The sequence below is a fragment of the Megalobrama amblycephala genome, linkage group LG16, assembly GCF_018812025.1.
Source record: "Megalobrama amblycephala isolate DHTTF-2021 linkage group LG16, ASM1881202v1, whole genome shotgun sequence".
Classification (NCBI taxonomy): Eukaryota; Metazoa; Chordata; class Actinopteri; order Cypriniformes; family Xenocyprididae; genus Megalobrama; species Megalobrama amblycephala.
Window position 1 is genome coordinate 36188711 of NC_063059.1, and position 19551 is coordinate 36208261.

At 36.1% G+C, this 19551-nt stretch overlaps 1 protein-coding gene across 11 annotated transcripts in view; it reads right to left on the bottom strand.

The window, feature by feature from the left end:
- tenm4 (teneurin transmembrane protein 4) overlaps positions 1 to 19551 on the bottom strand; it is a 261307-nt gene that overhangs the window by 91236 nt on the left and 150520 nt on the right. For all 11 annotated transcript variants that reach the window (XM_048160290.1, XM_048160292.1, XM_048160289.1 and 8 more), the window contains 3 exons: positions 16454 to 16555; positions 15385 to 15579; positions 11726 to 11926 (listed from right to left, as the gene is read on the bottom strand). In XM_048160290.1, the coding sequence (XP_048016247.1) occupies positions 11726 to 11926; positions 15385 to 15579; positions 16454 to 16555 (498 nt within the window). The remainder of the gene's footprint in view (positions 1 to 11725; positions 11927 to 15384; positions 15580 to 16453; positions 16556 to 19551) is intronic.

The following is a 19551-nucleotide window of genomic DNA, read 5'->3' on the forward strand; positions in this document are numbered from 1 at the left end:
TTGTGCCAATTAATTCACATAACACTTTACTTGTCTAGTCAGTCTGAAATCTTGACATAATGAAAAAAGTTCCAGAAACATAAAAAGGATAAAGATGTGGCATAAAGCACAAAACATCAAGTGAATGGGTAGTTAACATGAAATGCTTTTGTTAAGTTGACATGCCCAGCTATATTGTAATTCATCTAAAACTATTTGAAAGAGCATTTTACTATTCTTTTATTTTATTAATTATCATCCACGTAGAATTTTTGTACTTCAAAATGTCACACCACAGAACAATATAAAATGGTATGGAAGCTTGTTTCTGCCACTGAATACAAAATAAAAAAAAGGTAATTGCAACTTCTCACAATTCTGACTTTTGTTTCTCAGAATTGCAGAATAAAAAGTCAGAATTGCGGGATATAAAGTCGCGATTGCGTGTTATAAAGTCAGAATTGTGGGATATAAAGTCGCGATTGTGAGTTATAAAGTTAGAATTGCGGGATATAAAGTTGCGATTGTGAGTTATAAAGTCAGAATTGAGGGATATAAAGTTGCGACTGTGAGTTATAAAGTCAGAATTGAGGGATATAAAGTCGCGATTGCGAGTTATAAAGTCAGAATTGCGGGATATAAAGTCGCGATTGCGAGTTATAAAGTCAGAATTGCGGGATATAAAGTCGCGATTGCGAGTTATAAAGTTAGAATTGCGGGATATAAAGTTGCGATTGTGAGTTATAAAGTCAGAATTGAGGGATATAAAGTTGCGATTGTGAGTTATAAAATCAGAATTGAGGGATATAAAGTCACGATTGCGAGTTATAAAGTCAGAATTGAGGGATATAAAGTCGCGATTGCGAGTTATAAAGTCAGAATTGCGGGATATAAAGTCGCGATTGCGAGTTATAAAGTCAGAATTGTGGGATATAAAGTCAGAATTGCGGGATATAAAGTCAGAATTGCGGGATATAAAGTCAGAATTGCGAGTTATAAAGTCAGAATTGAGGGATATAAAGTCAGAATTGCGGGATATAAAGTCACGATTGCGAGTTATAAAGTCAGAATTGAGGGATATAAAGTCGCGATTGCGAGTTATAAAGTCAGAATTGAGGGATATAAAGTCGCGATTGCGAGTTATAAAGTCAGAATTGCGGGATATAAAGTCGCGATTGCGAGTTATAAAGTCAGAATTGCGGGATATAAAGTTGCGATTGTGAGTTATAAAGTCAGAATTGAGGGATATAAAGTTGCGATTGTGAGTTATAAAATCAGAATTGAGGGATATAAAGTCACGATTGTGAGTTATAAAGTCAGAATTGAGGGATATGAAGTTGTGATTGCGAGTTATAAAGTCAGAATTGAGGGATATGAAGTTGTGATTGCGTGTTATAAAGTCAGAATTGCGGGATATAAAGTCGCGACTGCGAGTTATAAAGTCAGAATTGCGGGATATAAAGTCGCGATTGCGAGTTATAAAGTCAGAATTGCGGGATATAAAGTCGCGATTGCGAGTTATAAAGTCAGAATTGCGGGATATAAAGTCAGAATTGCGGGATATAAAGTCAGAATTGCGAGTTATAAAGTCAGAATTGCGGGTTATAAAGTCAGAATTGCGGGTTATAAAGTCACGATTGTGAGTTATAAAGTCAGAATTGAGGGATATAAAGTCGCGATTGCGAGTTATAAAGTCAGAATTGCGGGATATAAAGTCGCGATTGCGAGTTATAAAGTCAGAATTGCGGGATATAAAGTCAGAATTGCGGGATATAAAGTCAGAATTGCGGGATATAAAGTCAGAATTGCGAGTTATAAAGTCAGAATTGCGGGATATAAAGTCACGATTGCGAGTTATAAAGTCAGAATTGAGGGATATAAAGTCACGATTGCGAGTTATAAAAAGAGAGTTTTTGGGAGTTATAAAGTCATAATTGCGGGATATAAAGTCACGATTGCGAGTTATAAAGTCAAAATTGAGGGATATAAAGTCGCGATAGTGAGTTATAAAGTCAGAATTGCGGGATATAAAGTCACGATTGCGAGTTATAAAGTCAGAATTGCTAGTTATAAAGTCAGAATTGCGAGTTATAAAGTCACGATTGCGAGTTATAAAGTCAAAATTGAGGGATATAAAGTCACGATTGCAAGTTATAAAGTCAGAATTGCGAGTTATAAAGTCAGAATTGAGGGATATAAAGTCGCGATAGTGAGTTATAAAGTCAGAATTGCGAGTTATAAAGTCAAAATTGAGGGATATAAAGTCGCGATAGTGAGTTATAAAGTCAGAATTGCGGGATATAAAGTCACGATTGCGAGTTATAAAGTCAGAATTGCGAGTTATAAAGTCAGAATTGCGAGTTATAAAGTCACGATTGCGAGTTATAAAGTCAAAATTGCGGGATATAAAGTCACGATTGCGAGTTATAAAGTCAGAATTGCGAGTTATAAAGTCAGAATTGCGGGATATAAAGTCACGATTGCGAGTTATAAAGTCAAAATTGAGGGATATAAAGTCGCGATTGCGAGTTATAAAGTCAGAATTGCGGGATATAAAGTCGCGATTGCGAGTTATAAAGTCAGAATTGCGGGATATAAAGTTGCGATTGTGAGTTATAAAGTCAGAATTGAGGGATATAAAGTTGCGATTGTGAGTTATAAAATCAGAATTGAGGGATATAAAGTCACGATTGTGAGTTATAAAGTCAGAATTGAGGGATATAAAGTTGCGATTGTGAGTTATAAAATCAGAATTGAGGGATATAAAGTCACGATTGTGAGTTATAAAGTCAGAATTGAGGGATATGAAGTTGTGATTGCGAGTTATAAAGTCAGAATTGAGGGATATGAAGTTGTGATTGCGTGTTATAAAGTCAGAATTGCGGGATATAAAGTCGCGACTGCGAGTTATAAAGTCAGAATTGCGGGATATAAAGTCGCGATTGCGAGTTATAAAGTCAGAATTGCGGGATATAAAGTCGCGATTGCGAGTTATAAAGTCAGAATTGCGGGATATAAAGTCAGAATTGCGGGATATAAAGTCAGAATTGCGAGTTATAAAGTCAGAATTGCGGGTTATAAAGTCAGAATTGCGGGTTATAAAGTCACGATTGTGAGTTATAAAGTCAGAATTGAGGGATATAAAGTCGCGATTGCGAGTTATAAAGTCAGAATTGCGGGATATAAAGTCGCGATTGCGAGTTATAAAGTCAGAATTGCGGGATATAAAGTCAGAATTGCGGGATATAAAGTCAGAATTGCGGGATATAAAGTCAGAATTGCGAGTTATAAAGTCAGAATTGCGGGATATAAAGTCACGATTGCGAGTTATAAAGTCAGAATTGAGGGATATAAAGTCACGATTGCGAGTTATAAAAAGAGAGTTTTTGGGAGTTATAAAGTCATAATTGCGGGATATAAAGTCACGATTGCGAGTTATAAAGTCAAAATTGAGGGATATAAAGTCGCGATAGTGAGTTATAAAGTCAGAATTGCGGGATATAAAGTCACGATTGCGAGTTATAAAGTCAGAATTGCTAGTTATAAAGTCAGAATTGCGAGTTATAAAGTCACGATTGCGAGTTATAAAGTCAAAATTGAGGGATATAAAGTCACGATTGCAAGTTATAAAGTCAGAATTGCGAGTTATAAAGTCAGAATTGAGGGATATAAAGTCGCGATAGTGAGTTATAAAGTCAGAATTGCGAGTTATAAAGTCAAAATTGAGGGATATAAAGTCGCGATAGTGAGTGATAAAGTCAGAATTGCGGGATATAAAGTCACGATTGCGAGTTATAAAGTCAGAATTGCGAGTTATAAAGTCAGAATTGCGAGTTATAAAGTCACGATTGCGAGTTATAAAGTCAAAATTGCGGGATATAAAGTCACGATTGCGAGTTATAAAGTCAGAATTGCGAGTTATAAAGTCAGAATTGCGGGATATAAAGTCACGATTGCGAGTTATAAAGTCAAAATTGAGGGATATAAAGTCGCGATTGCGAGTTATAAAGTCAGAATTGCGGGATATAAAGTCGCGATTGCGAGTTATAAAGTCAGAATTGCGGGATATAAAGTCGCGATTGCGAGTTATAAAGTCAGAATTGCGGGATATAAAGTCAGAATTGCGGGATATAAAGTCAGAATTGCGAGTTATAAAGTCAGAATTGCGGGATATAAAGTCACGATTGCGAGTTATAAAGTCAGAATTGAGGGATATAAAGTCGCGATTGCGAGTTATAAAGTCAGAATTGCGGGATATAAAGTCGCGATTGCGAGTTATAAAGTCAGAATTGCGGGATATAAAGTCGCGATTGCGAGTTATAAAGTCAGAATTGCGGGATATAAAGTCGCGATTGCGAGTTATAAAGTCAGAATTGCGGGATATAAAGTCGCGATTGCGAGTTATAAAGTCAGAATTGCGGGATATAAAGTCAGAATTGCGGGATATAAAGTCAGAATTGCGAGTTATAAAGTCAGAATTGCGGGATATAAAGTCACGATTGCGAGTTATAAAGTCAGAATTGAGGGATATAAAGTCGCGATTGCGAGTTATAAAGTCAGAATTGAGGGATATAAAGTCGCGATTGCGAGTTATAAAGTCAGAATTGCGGGATATAAAGTCACGATTGCGAGTTATAAAGTCAGAATTGAGGGATATAAAGTCACGATTGCGAGTTATAAAGTCAGAATTGAGGGATATAAAGTCACGATTGCGTGTTATAAAGTCAGAATTGCGGGATATAAAGTCAGAATTGCGGGATATAAAGTCAGAATTGTGAGTTATAAAGTCAGAATTGCAGGATATAAAGTCGCGATAGTGAGTTATAAAGTCAGAATTGAGGGATATAAAGTCGCGATTGCGAGTTATAAAGTCAGAATTGCAGGATATAAACACAATTCTGACTTTTTTGCGAGTTCATATCATGCAATTCTTACTCGATAACATGCAATTGCGAGTTACTAGTGAAAGCCAAAAGGCAATTAATAGTGAGAGAAAAATGGTTATCAGTTACCTATATACTATTTTTTTTTTTTGTAGATTTGTATGGATTTTAACCACAAACACTTAAAAAACAAAAACAAAACAAAATAATAAAATAAAATAAATTAGCAAAATAAAATAAATGTCCTGCCATGCAGTAGAACACACACACACCACACTCAGTTTTCATGTTTTATGGGGAATTTCCATAGACAGTGATTTTTATACTGTACAAATAGCATATTCCATTATCTACCTCTAAATGTAATCATAATGTAGGGTTACACACACACACACACGGATACAATGTAAAAGAACAAATATTTTCATGCTATGCAAATAAGAGTTTCAGAGTGTAGAGCAGTGGTTATGTACTGTTGTCTAATTAGCCAAATCTATGCGGAAGGCAGCCAGAAAAAAGGTCGCTTATAGGCCAATAATGAGTCAATTATGTTCTTGTAGCTCTGCATTTTGTCATTGTTACAAATTAAACAGTTAAGTTAGTCTTTTCAGGCACAAACCATAACATGGCATTACCAGATTTAAAAGCTTGAAGGAAAAAAAAATAAAAAATCCTTCCCTCATGCTAATTACAACGCTGGGCCTTTGTTAAATTATGTAAATGCCCTTAATTTCACATGCAACATTTCAATTAGAGGCATCCTAATGGCATTTCATTGCTTAAAGTTGTCAAGGAGACACGCGGTTGCTCATTTTCCCTCGTTCTTACTCTCCTTTATTGTCCCTCTTTCAATTTGCTTAGTATTTTGCCCTTCGCTCTCTCGCATGCACCCAAATACGTCTCGCTTGTTAATGCGAATATCGTTTCTCATAAAGGTGCTCCTCAAAGCGATTCTCATAAAGGTAACACAGCAGCCAAGTGACAAGATGATGCCATCTGTGAATCGTTCCCACAACGCTTCACTGCAGGGCAAAGACGCTATGAACGTTGTGCAATAATTGGGTAACTCCTTCCTGCGTCCTTTAATAGAGGAGGAGAACTAATTGATGCAGATCTTGATTGTTTGCAACAGCTCATTTCAGAATGCGTTGGAGCTGCCAGCCTGAAAACATGCTAGCGCTGAAAGCTTTCTTATTCAATTACCACAAGTGACCAAGAGAACTGAGACAAAAATGGGGGAAAAAGATGGAGAGACAGAGAGAGGAGGAAGTGATTTTCAGATTTTAGGAGTGGCTCTCTGTTTAGTTTTGTGGCATAACATTTATTTTACCCCCAACATTTATGTTATAACCATTATCAGTGCAACAGTTTGCCACTAATGGTTCCCAGATGTTTGCCAAAGGGGGTAAAAATACAGTTAAATAATTAAAGCTCACATTTTTCACAGTGTATCAATAACAATATGTGTTAAACTTGCTGGGTGTTTTTCTGGAGCGGTTGCAGTTCAGATCCTTGAGTTAAAGCAGAGGCCGGCTCAGGAGAGCACAAGTCTCGTAATAATTTAGTCATGCTGCATCTTTCGCTTGAGAAGCCAGGCTTTAAATGGCTATTTCCAGCAAATCCCTCGGATTACCTAATAGGTCAGTCTGTCTGCTTGCCATTAAAGTGAAATTCATATTCACAGTGTCGTGTTTCAAAAGTTTGCTGAAGCAAAATTCCCATTAGTTCTCTGATCTCTTAAAACCTTGTGGTGTTTACAATAGCAGTGACCAAAATAACAATATTGCATCACTTCTTTTGAGCATTTTGGAGGGATATTAATAATAAATGTCTCTGCTTCAAACCTGGTGTAGCAAAACAGCATTTGGCTTTCTGCCCGGCGTCACGGAAAAAGAAAAACTAATAACTCCGATAAGTAAACAAATCAAGTCTGTTCTCTAAATGTTTTCATTAAAATAGACAAACGATATTTAGGGATGCACGATACTAAATTTCTCTGCCGATACCGATATTCTGAATGATATGGAAGCTTCTTTCAGCAACTGAATAAAAAATAACAAAGGCAATTGTGACTTTTTATCTCACAATTCTGACTTTTTTCCCGGCAATTGTGAGTTTACATCTCGCAAAAAAAGTCTTAATTGTGAGAAAAAAAAAGTCATAATTGCAAGATATAGCCTAACCTCGCAATTGTGAGCTTGCAATTAGGACTTTTTTTTCTCAGAATCACGTGAAATATTGTCGCAACTGCGAGCTATAAAGTCAGAATTGTGAGATATAAACTCGCAATTCTGAGAAAAAAAGTCAAGTCTGTTTCCTCCCACATAATTCTACTTTATAACTCACAATTGTGAGTTTACATCTCACACTTCTGAAAAAAAAGTCATAATTGCGAGATGTAGTCAAAACTCGCAATTGAGAGAGAAAAAAATCTGAACTTTATATCACGCAATTCTGAGAAAAAAGTCAGAATTGTGTGATAAAAAGTCACTGCTGATAATGATTTAAGGCAAAAAAAATCTCTCCCAACTAATGCTGTAAACTATACAGGGGTCCCTCTCATTTGCTACTATAATATTAGAGCTTAAAAGTAACAACAGAGCCCAAACTATTATATTCAACTGCTATTTATTTTCAGATATAATAACTGCACTCAGATAAAAACCGAAATGTTTGTATACAACTCAGTTGCGCATAAGGTAGTTTTCATAAACACTTGTCAAACTTATTTAAACATTCATATATAATTAACAGTAAATAAGCTTTTTTTATAGCTAACTAACGAACTGTAAACTATGGATTTTCCTGAGATAAACGCAACATTAAGTGACATATTCACAAGCTGTTTTATTCACGTCTTTCCGCGGATGAAACACAGATTGAGCGATTATATGAGACATGATACTTTTCAGTAAGTACTACTGTATCTTTCAACATACGTACATAATGCTATAACTTGTATTTAAGTGAAAGAAAAGACTCGCGCTCTGCGCTTCCACTTGAACTGAGGCGCTACAGCGATCTGTCACGTCACATTTAAGAGCGTCAAAACGCCATTTATTGTTTGAATTTCATGATAAAATGGACAGAATTTGAAAGCCGAGACTGTTTCTTAATAGAGGTAAAGCACAACGCTTCTTGTGATTATTGGATGGGAGGCACGCTACAAATAATGTTTGGTGTAGGTAAAAAAAAAACAACCGCAGACCTGGCAACCCTGGTTTGAACTACGGGTGATTCATAGGGTGAAATGTGTATGCTTTTAAGCTAAAAGCCTATATGAAATGCCATAGAGGTAACATAATTATTCAGACACTTTGTATCATAGAAATACATTATATTTTAAAGAATATAATAGAATACCATTATTTTAAATTGTAATAATATTTCACAGTATTGCGTTTTTTTCTGCATGTTTGATTTACACCATGATGAGATTTGAGACATGATCAACAGAGGTTTTTTTTCACAGCCTACCTGTCTGAAAGAGCTCATTATTTATGCAGCTCATTAGAGCTCTTTATGCGATTCTTTTGTCTTCACAGGTGAGAATCACCCATTATTCATGATGATTCACGCCTCCACGCATACTGTGTTTCTTGACCAAAGATGTTTTAGAAAATTTAAATCTCTCTATTGTTTTTATGAACAAGCAGGCAGCATAATTTTTACCTCATTTTGAAGCAAAAACTCTAGTCTACAACCTCCAATACCCAGAAGTCTTGTGAACAAAGATTTAATATATATTTTTTGGCTTTATTTCAGTGACTTAAGTTTTTTTGTTTTTTCAATAACCACGCATAAACGTTATTCCTTCAAAAACATAAACATGTACATATATGTTCCTCACATATTATTGTAGCCTAGTTTGTGCTGAATACAGTGTATAGACACTTTTTCCATTAATATGTTTATGAACAACTGAAAAAAGCACAAATGTCAGGGCATGTCAAAACTTCTCCAGGGCCCCAAAAATCCTCAGACCCCTGAGGGTTAATGTCAGTTTTTTTAACTGTTAATGCGTTGTCATGTTAACAGCCTTAAATTCAACACAAGATACATTTTATTTACACACAGAACGAGTTTCAGTCTGACACATTTTCCCACCCCCTTTTGATTGACAGGATATAAATCGGCCCATCATTTAAACAATCAACCGATGGGAGAAAAAATAATTAAATTAAAATTAATTAAAAATAAATGCTTTTATCGGCCAATAAAATAAAGTACACATATATACTATTACTTTCGTTAGTTAAAAGTTTAGGAGCATCTCCTGGTTTCAAACAACTCTACTGCTGTCAGGATTTTAAAGATTGTCTTTCACATTAACAAATCCGCAAGTGTGTGACACCTTTCCAGTGTGATGTTAGAAGACATCGGTGTCCCATCTTGAGGGAAAAATCAAAGCACACTATCCATAGGTCACTGTCAGAACCTGGCTCTCGTCGTCTGCCATGAGGTGCTAAACCGCTTTTACTGTATCAAACGCTGCTGTTTCACCCCCACCTCCTGATGGAGGTCTAACTAGCGTGACCGAAACAGCTCAAATGTGGAAAAATCTCTGTGAAAAGGTGGTCAGGCATGACCGAGAGAGGGGTCGAGAAGAAAGGACTAAAGTGTTTTGAAACCATGGAGAATTTGACCAAATTTCCCATTCTTGATGGAATAAAAGAAAGGAAATGGCACAGTGCTAACTTTATCAACCAAGTTTAGAAATGGTGGTTTAATTCAGGGAAAAAATGTCTTTGAGTGTTTCTAATTGAAACGATCTATTATAGACAATAGACTGAGCGTTTACCGAAGCACTTCGCATATATTGTTTTCTCAGAAATTTCTCAATCACACAAGCCAAGAACAGTGAGGTAAATTATGTGGAGCATGAAATTACACCCTGACACCTGTAGTCACCGCTGTCATGGCAACAGGTGGCGTGGAGATTAGCAAAGATAAGCTGCATCAAGTTTCATTTAGAGGGTTTACGAGATTTTAACATTAATCAGTTCATGCACAGGCACGCATAAATATGTGATGAACCGCTCACAAAGAGACAAGTTCACAAACACAGGTGTACGATTTGCCCTTCAGATTAGTGTGACGCTAACACTGTCCCCCATACTGCGCTCTGAGACACAGACAATTGATATGATCAGATAAGGTAGGTATTTGTATGAGATAGTTACATGATTATTAAATTAAAGGTGAAGAAGAAGCAATATATCTTTTGAATATGGTACTTACTCAATATAAAGGCCTGGGTGTATTATATATGTATGTTTCAGATTTACTTCAGTATAGTGTTAATTTCGTTATTGAAAACTATGATGAAAAATGTTCGACAACCTTTTATTTCCTTGACTAAGACGACACGATGACGAGATGGCACCAATGTCTTTAAACGATAACTGTGGCTATATCAACATGCAATATTGTTGCCGAAAAATACAAGACTAAAATGTAGTTAAAAAGTGTGTTGTTAACTAACACTACAACTATTAAAAATTGTTTTCAGTAATTAAAATAAAGCTAAAATAAATATCAAATGTAAAACAAACAAAAAAAGTAACTAAATGGAAAAAAAAAGTTTAATTACTAAAACTATGCAAACTAAAACTGAGGTAAAACTAAATGGAAATATATATAAAAAAAAAAAAAATGAATAAAAATGACTAAAGCACATTATAAAATATTTAAAATTAAAACTATAAATAAAGGCTAATTCAAAATATTAACAAATACTAGAATATGAATAATATTAAAACAACACTGACTGGTGCACACAAATTAAAATCACTAAATAGTTCTTCCTTGAGTTCATATAGTAACAATGATAAATAAGTAAATACATACATACATAAATGGGTCATTGACGAATAAGGTTTTTGAAGGTGTAAACAAAATTAAATATATCTCCATTATGTTTTAAGTTTTATCAAGTGCTAAAAATGAGATTATGTGGGTTTTTATAATCAATTAACACTGCTTTTGTCATTTTATACAAGATGGACAATTTGTCACCAAAAAAGTCATTCGGTTTAACCAAAATTTCGGTTTTACCGAATGACAATATTTTCAAACAATGCTAACAGGCTGATATCTAGCTAGCTAGCAAAAAGACAATCAAACATTTTATATTTAATACAAGTTTTTAAACTATTACAACATTGTCCATGTTTTATAGCGGTCATACTGAATGACCTGATGTTTCGGGACATGCGTATGATCGAGTGAAAACATGAATTTTTCAAATAGTTAAAAGAGACTTAGTTACTTTGCTTCACGACCATGTGGTCCTTTGCAGGTGTCTGAAGGATGTCACATCCTGTCACATGATCATTGACCGCATGACTTGATCCAGAATGGCCCCTTTATATTGGTTACTCCAAATGACAATGAAATTCATTTTTCCGGACATTCTTTCTCATAACAAAGCAACGACTTCTACACATAATTTAATAACATTTTGCACTATTTTGATATATGATGTTATAAAATTTTGCCAGAATAAAAAAATATATATACATTTATTACATTTTAAGATATTTTAATCACAAATGAAATGGCTGTACTGGCCTTTGGATGTTTAAACCAAATGACACTTCAAAATCTTCAAAATACCTTTATATGTAGCAAAATTTAATTAAAACCTTTTGGATTCAATAAAAGAGATCTATTTGTACTACCTTACATACTTTGGATGTCATATCTTTTTTTTTTAATTCTTATTATTAAGGCCTTTGGACAAAATACGACCCGTCACATCACTGACCCATATACATGCAAAGTAACAAGGCTGAAATAGGGAAACACGTCAAGTGAACATAATAGCTCAGGACATCACGTCATTCCACCACTGTACTGACCTGTGGAGCAGTCGTGACCGGTCCAGTTGGGGTCACAGTTACAGGTGTTGGTATCAGCCAAGAAGGTCCCATGTCCAGAGCACTGCTCCATACAGGAAGCACGTGGACTCTCGCATCCAGGACCTCCCCAACCTACAAAACAGTGGCACTCTCCACGTACACAGACACCTCTCCCAGAGCAGGTCGGGTCCAGGCAGTCCACTGCACAGTAACACAGAACACATTGTGCAGGCATTAATTAACTTGTTTTCACATAGCTAATTCAAAGCAGAATTCAAAGTAAAAAATACATCATCAAAGCCATTTCTTATCAGACTAAATTCATCATCAAAGACGAGCGCACTAGATCAAACTTGAACACATGCATGTATTAACATCAAACTGTCATAGCTCAGTGTCCCCTGCTGTTCATCTTCCTTTCAATGTATGACTCAGACCTTAGTCATCCACCCTATAAACCAAAAAAGAACGACTCTAGAGGTTTAGCTCTTGTAGCGGAATAGCGCGCCACAAGCCCAGCCGCGTCTGAGTAGGCCTTACACTTCAAAAAAACCCTGAGAGAAACAGGATTTACAAACGGTCAAAGTAAATGGCTGCATTCGCTGTCGTGCAGTAAACTGGCAGGTGGGAAGAGTGTTGCTCTCTCTCTCTCTCTGACTTCTCTAGCTGCTGGTAATGAGATTTCCTCTCAGCGCCGGGAAGGGAAAGACTGGCGCGGTCGGAGCATGTTCTGCTAAATTGAAAAGCGATGCTGGATGTGGTCCCCCCACTTACTGTGAACCCAAAACCAAGCGTGACAGAATGCAAACAAGGACACCTACAATGGCCCATGGGCGAAAAACTCAGCTTCCTGTACCCATGTTACTCTTAATTCATTTCTAATCCTTGTTGAAGAATGAACTAGGATCAGTCACCCCCAACAAACATTCTCAAGATGGATGTTCACAAAATAAAGTATAAACTTCTGCAGCCCATTTGACTTCAAATATGACATCCGTGAAAAAGGATATTCAAAGGGGGAAAAAAAAAAATGTAGGCAGCAGGGTTGTGCAAAATTTAGAACTGAACTGTGTAAGTCTTTGAAATTCCAATTTAATTTGTGAATTTGAATTGAGATAGCAAATTGAATGCACAACAGCAATTTGAATTTGAATTTAAGAAAGTAAAATTTAAATGAATTGAAATGCAAAGGAATTAATGTCATTCTTAACTAGAGAACTAGTTTGAAAAAATTAAAAGTTAGATAGAACAATCATATGCTAAAATGAATGAATACATAATAAAATAATAAAACAAACAAATTAATGAAAGAATGTTAGAACAAAATATACAATGCTAAAACAAACAAACAAAAAATGCTTGTTTGTAATAGAATGCTAAAACAAAATAGAATGCTAGAAAGAATAGAATTCTAGAACAAACGATAGAATGCTAAAACAAAAATGCTAGAATGCTAGAATGAACAAACGATAGAATGCTAGAACAAACGAAAGAATGCTAAAACAAACAAATGATAGAATGCTAGATTGAACAATAAAATGGCAAAACAAACAAATGATAGAATGCTAGAACAAACAATAGAATGCTAAAACAAAAATGAGAGAACGCTAGAACAAATGATATCCTAAAACAAACAATTGAATTCTAGAACGAACGATAGAATGCTGAAACAATAGAATGCTAGAATGAACAAACCATAGAATGCTAGAATGACCGATACAATGCTAAAACAAACAATGCTTTAATTAACAATAGAATGCTTAAACAAACAATAGAATGCTAGAATGAAAGAATTCTAGAACAAACAATAGAACGGTAAAACAAAGAAACAATAGAATGCTAGAATGAACGATAGAATGCTAAAACAAAAATGATAGAATGCTAGAACTAACAATATCCTAAAACAAACAATAGAATGCAATAATTAACGATAAAATGCTAAATCTAACAAACGATAGAATTCTAGAACAAATGATAGAATGCTAAAACAAACAAACGATAGAATGCTAGAACGAAAGATATGCTAAAACAAACGACAGAATGCTAGATCGAAAATTAAAATGCTAAAACAAACGATAGAATGCTAGAACGAATGATAGAATGCTAAAACTAACAAACAATAGAATTCCAGAACGAACGATAGAATGCTAAAACAGACAAACAAAAGAATGATAGAACGATTGATGAAAGGCTAAAACGATTTCTTTGCTATTTCTCTAAACAGTAGAAACAGTAATAGTATGAAATATTATTACAATTTAAATAACTGTTTTCTATTTTAATAATTTTGAAATGTAATTTATTCATTTGATCCAAAACTAAATTTGTATCATTACTCCGTCTTCAGTGTCACATGATCCTTCAGAAATCATTCTAATATGCTGATTTGATGAAAAAAAAAAAGAAAAAAAAAAAAAAGCTTGCCACCCCCAAACTTTTGAACGGTAGTGTATATCTATTCGAAAATTTAGGTGTGAAACAAGAATGTGCCCTCACAGATGGCTAACATGAGTCCAGCTGGGACATGATGGGAAAAGAGGGATGGGGTCGCTACATTGCCAACTCCCTTTACCATGACACAAATGGGTGGAGAGGCCGTTCCTATAGATGAGCAGGAGTTCAGGTCTCTTAGCAGATGGTTTGGGCACAAGGCACAGAGATCATAGGCTAAATGACAAGAGCCTCTCTCCTGGCAATTAATCATCACCGCCTGAAGGTCGCAGGCGAAGAAAGGTAGAACCGTTAAAGGGCCAGCGTCGGCATTCTCTTCCTTCAACGGCCGACGGTGAGACCCGAAATAGAATTGCCGGGGGTCAGAAGAGTCAGAACATACCATTTGTCAAAACCGGCCACATCATTTTTCATCTTGAAATGAGAGCCTTCAAAAACTGCCAAACACAATGGCTACTTTAATCTTATCTCTTCACAGCTCGGTCGCCCCTATCGCCGGGCTGCTGTAGTCTCAGACTTCTCAGTGCAAATTTGACTTATTGGATCTTGACCCAAATGAATTGTTCTTCACTTAATGGATTGCTTTGGACCCTCAGAAGTATCCATAATGCATGTAAAGGAGCAAGGAGACTTCCTAGGCGTAACGAGACGAGTCGGATACTTATGGGCCTGCTACAAACTCGAAGGTCATGTACGCCCATCTTAAATATTCAGAAGGGTACGTATGCATACTAAAAAAGGCCAAGACGGGCCTCTTTCTCCATTTCTGTGTGATTTGGTGCATAAAAAAAGAGATTATATAATGGAGCAAGGAAGGCGATATTATGCACTACTGGTCAAAAGTTTGGAAGTTTTCTATTTTAATGTATTTAAAATATAATTGATAGTTGAAAATTGAAATTGAAAATTATAATTTGAAGCAAATCAGCATATTAGAATGATTTCTGAAGGATCATGTGACACTGAAGACTGGAGTAATGATGCTGAAAACTCAGCTTTGATCACAGGAATAAATTACATTTTAAAATATATTTATGTCAAATAATTTTATTATGATAATTTTATTATGACCTCTTTCAAAAACTTTAAAAAATACGAATTATTCCAAACTTTTGACCAGCAGTGTATATTGGCTGGAAGGTTTTGTTTTCCCTCAAATTTTAAGAGTATATTAGCCAAAAAAAAAAAAAATTCATATATTCTGGTACCTTCTTCGCAGTTCTCCCCTTTGTAGCCTGGATTACAGATGCAAGTTCCCACAATGCATGTTCCGTGTCCGCTGCAGGTTATGTCGATGCACTGATTTGTAGGAACATCACATTCGGATCCTTTCCAACCGCTGTGACACATGCAGCGGCCTTTGAGGTACTGACCGTTCCCACTGCAAAGCACCGGACAGGACGCTGGAAAGAGTACACACACACACAACATGTAAAAGGTCTGCCAAACGGAGCTTCAAAAGAACTCTGCTTGGGCTGGCCTGCTGGACTCTCGGAAGAAGATGGCAACTCATGTCTGTGTGAAAATCAATATGAGCACTGCAGCAAAAGCTACAGTAGTAAAAGTGAGTGAAACCATATCGATCCAGAAGTTTTATGCATGAACAAGGGATTTCTGAATAGCGAATGATCAAGAGACTAGAATACACTAGAAACATGCAAACAGCAGAGAGAGAAAGAGCAAGAGAATTCATAGTGAAAAATCAATGTTGACGTGACAGGGCACAAGAGAACCAAAATGGTTACCTTGATGTCCGGCAAAATACCACAGTTACAACATAAATAGAATTTTTGATCTCATGAACCCCAAACGCATACATTTTGAAGTGTCTAATTGTATGCATGTGTATTATGTATATGTGACATATTATACCCAAAAATTCTTTATTCAGTGGACTACCAGTAAAATTGATTCAATTATTCAGACACTTTGACCTGACCATGTTTTGCTTAAGTGTTATCTGACATTATCAAGATTAATTTTTTTCTGACACAGTTTAACTCTGAGATCTTGTCATATTTTATTATATTATATTTTATATATACAGTATATAGACCTTTTTTTTTTTCATTTGATTGATAATACAATCATTTATTTGATGACGTTGCTTATATATAGTTGAAAACCATGGCTACCTTGATTATGTTTGTAAGAAAGGGAAAATGCGTGAATGACAGAGAATGTGAAACAGAAAAGACTGCAGGGATGATGGACCGAAAGTAATAAAGAGAGAAAAGTTGGAGGACTAATGGAGGAGTAGGTCAACAGATATCTCACCTCTGCTGCAGTCGGGTCCTCTAAAGCCAGGAAAACAGTGGCAGTTTCCAGCCACACAGTCTCCATTTCCAAAACAGTTACTAGGACAGTCATCAATAGAGTCTGCAAGAGAATGTCATCAATGTTTGTCAGAATGAAGTACATTCATCAGTGCTTCACCTGCTGGATTCAGTTTATTCTCTTTCCCTAAAGAATGTGGTGCAAAAAGCTTAATTTCCTGTTGTACTCCAAGTTCTGTTTCAATTTTAAAGGGGTCATGTCAGACAAAAAATAATCTAATTTTACTTGATCTTTCAAAATAAGAGTTCACTATGAAAACATAGTGTAATTTTCAGAACTCAAAACTCTATCCCCAGGCCATTTAATGAAACTAAGCATGAAAAAGAGCTCAAAGACAGAGCTGATATTAAAGTCATAAGAAAGTGTTGAATTTAGCATCATAACATTGAGGTCTTTTGGGGGTTATTTTTTTAATGCTAAACTACTTTGTTCTATGCAGAAAAAAAAGTGTAAACCTTTTCAAAACACATTTTGTTTGATCATTCCGATCAGTCCAACACAGAAATATTGGCTCAACCAATGCGTTGTGTTTGAGGCAGAGCTATATATTTGCTTGACCAATGGCAGACAGGGGTGTGTTCAGGGAAATTTCAAAAGTTTCACAATTTTAATGATGCAAAAATCACTGCACAAAAATCACCTTTAAGCTCGACTAATATTATAATAACAAATAAATGTATGGTAGCCAATAAAAAGTAATCTTAAAAAAAGCTAGCTAGAAGGTCTAAGGTGAAGTGGAACTCAAGTGGAGTCACTTGACGAATTTACTTCAGCCTAATGAGGAACTCTCCATAATTAGTGTAGCTGTTTTTGTGACACGGCACTAACATTGACCATTGCAAAGCCAACACGAGTGCATGACACATTCAGTGACACGGCTAATGGAAATTCCATCTAACACCCTCCTTCAGTGAAGCGTGCTAATTTAAATGCAAGAAATGTCGACATGTCAATTACAAGATTTCTGACTTCAAGCAGGAGTATATGTAAAAGGGGTTTATTACAGATTGCAGATATATTAGACAGACTCCTGGTGCGAAGAGTGGTGCTTGATTCTTGGTAGACATCGTCTATTCACACTGACAGCAATCTAGAAGCATTTAGATAACGGTCTTAAGTGATCTTGTGCCATCACAGATTTAAAACTCATGAATATTAATTAGTTTATTCATAAATATGCATAAAGGGTCTATATAATATATGGATACACTGATCAGGTCTGTAATAGAGTAAGCACTCCAAGTCTAAAGTGCATATAATGACATTAGAAAGTTTAAAACATAATGTAATAATTTCGATAGCACATTATTTTTCAATATAAAACTCTTTACAGAGTGATTTGCAATCATTCTTGATGACCAATTAAAGTCCTCAAATTAACTTTTTATTTGATAACTTGCTACATCTGTCCCCGGATTCTGTAGCTTAGTGGATAAACACATGGATCAACTACCAAATGCTAAGCATGAATCACTTTCCGCGACTGATAACAACTGCAACGGAGGCACAGAAAAACATAAAAACAGACAAATTTGTGCCAGATCGTCACTTGTTATAACACAAACGCAAGAAAAAAAACCCTTCCTACTACTTCCTTTGCTTTAGATATATTATTCCATAAAGTGGTGGGGACAAATTTTTCCATAGTGAACATAAATGACAATATATTGTAAATTTACTGACATGATAAACTTTCGTTTTTGTACCAAGGCAAATCCATACACAATTCTGTACAGCTAAAATCAGACGCAACCTGAATTAAACATGAAATAGCGGTGAAAAATATTCCCTCTCTAAGGATCCCCACGAGTCGCTGGTGCGCCTGGGGCTGAGCTCTCTCGACAAAGATGCTTTTGTGTCGGACAAAGGGCTGGAAATGTGAGCCCGGACACAGCCTTCCCCTTCCTCAAGAGAGTCAATCATCGCAGAGGATGCAACAGACGGGAAGCTGAACGGCGGGAAGGGGGGAGAAAAGAAGGAGAGAGGGCGGTAACTAGACTGTGCTGCAGAGAAGGTTTTTGAAAGAATTTTAAAGGCACAAGTCTCTTGATGTGAGAGGAAAAGGCTGGCAGATTGGCTATCCCCTGGTACACCCGAGCCTATCAAGACTTCGGTAGGGTGTTTGATGGCTTCCAGCTGCCTCTTCTAAGCCTAGGGCACATACAGGTCTCTCAAAAGCCTGTGGCGGCTATGGGCGAGAGTGTACATGAGTATAGTGCCCTAAGATTAAGTCTTTGCCATTTGTATGAAATGTCAACAGAGACAATTATACATGAGATGGCTTCATATCTGTCAAAAAAGTGCTAGAGACTCTCTCCACATGTGTCAGAGGAGCGCAATCTATCTCTTGCTGTGGCTCTGTCACTCTCATGTAAAGCATTTTTGACACTATGTCTGATCTGAGTTCAGTACCTGCAGTCCAGACCCTGCACTTCCCTTCAGAACTGTCACATATAATTCCATCTTTAAGTCTGTGTCCAGCCATGAATTTGAAAAGAGTCCATATTTCTTCATGCTTTTAAGACTTCCATTGGTGCCACTCAGAGAGAACACAAGAACTCCATTCAAAGCGGTGCCAAAATAAATTACGATTTAACCTGTCTGGTCGTTGCATTTCCTATAAAAGCCATGAGCCTTGAGGAGAAGTGTATAATTTCCATGCTATTAGTAGCACTGGGTGGCTGCTGGGTGGTTGCTTATTGGTTCAAATCAAAAGCATCCACCTTCAAGTCTTTATGATATTCTGGTCTCAACATATGGCTGGGGTTTCTCATTCAAATATACGTTTTATGTAACTGCAGTGGTTCTGGGCATGTGATCAAAAGCGCGACTCTTACAGGTTGGCCAGTTTTCTTTACAGTGCTTTACAACTTATAAATTAGAAAAAAAAACTGTCCCTTTGACGGCATGCAAACATTTATGTTGGTCTGAACAAATGCATTAACATCAATTGATTCAAATTCAATCGTTTTTGGCACACCAGATTTTTGCAACATTCACTTTGGAGTGAAATTGTTTAAAATACTAACCCCAAGTAT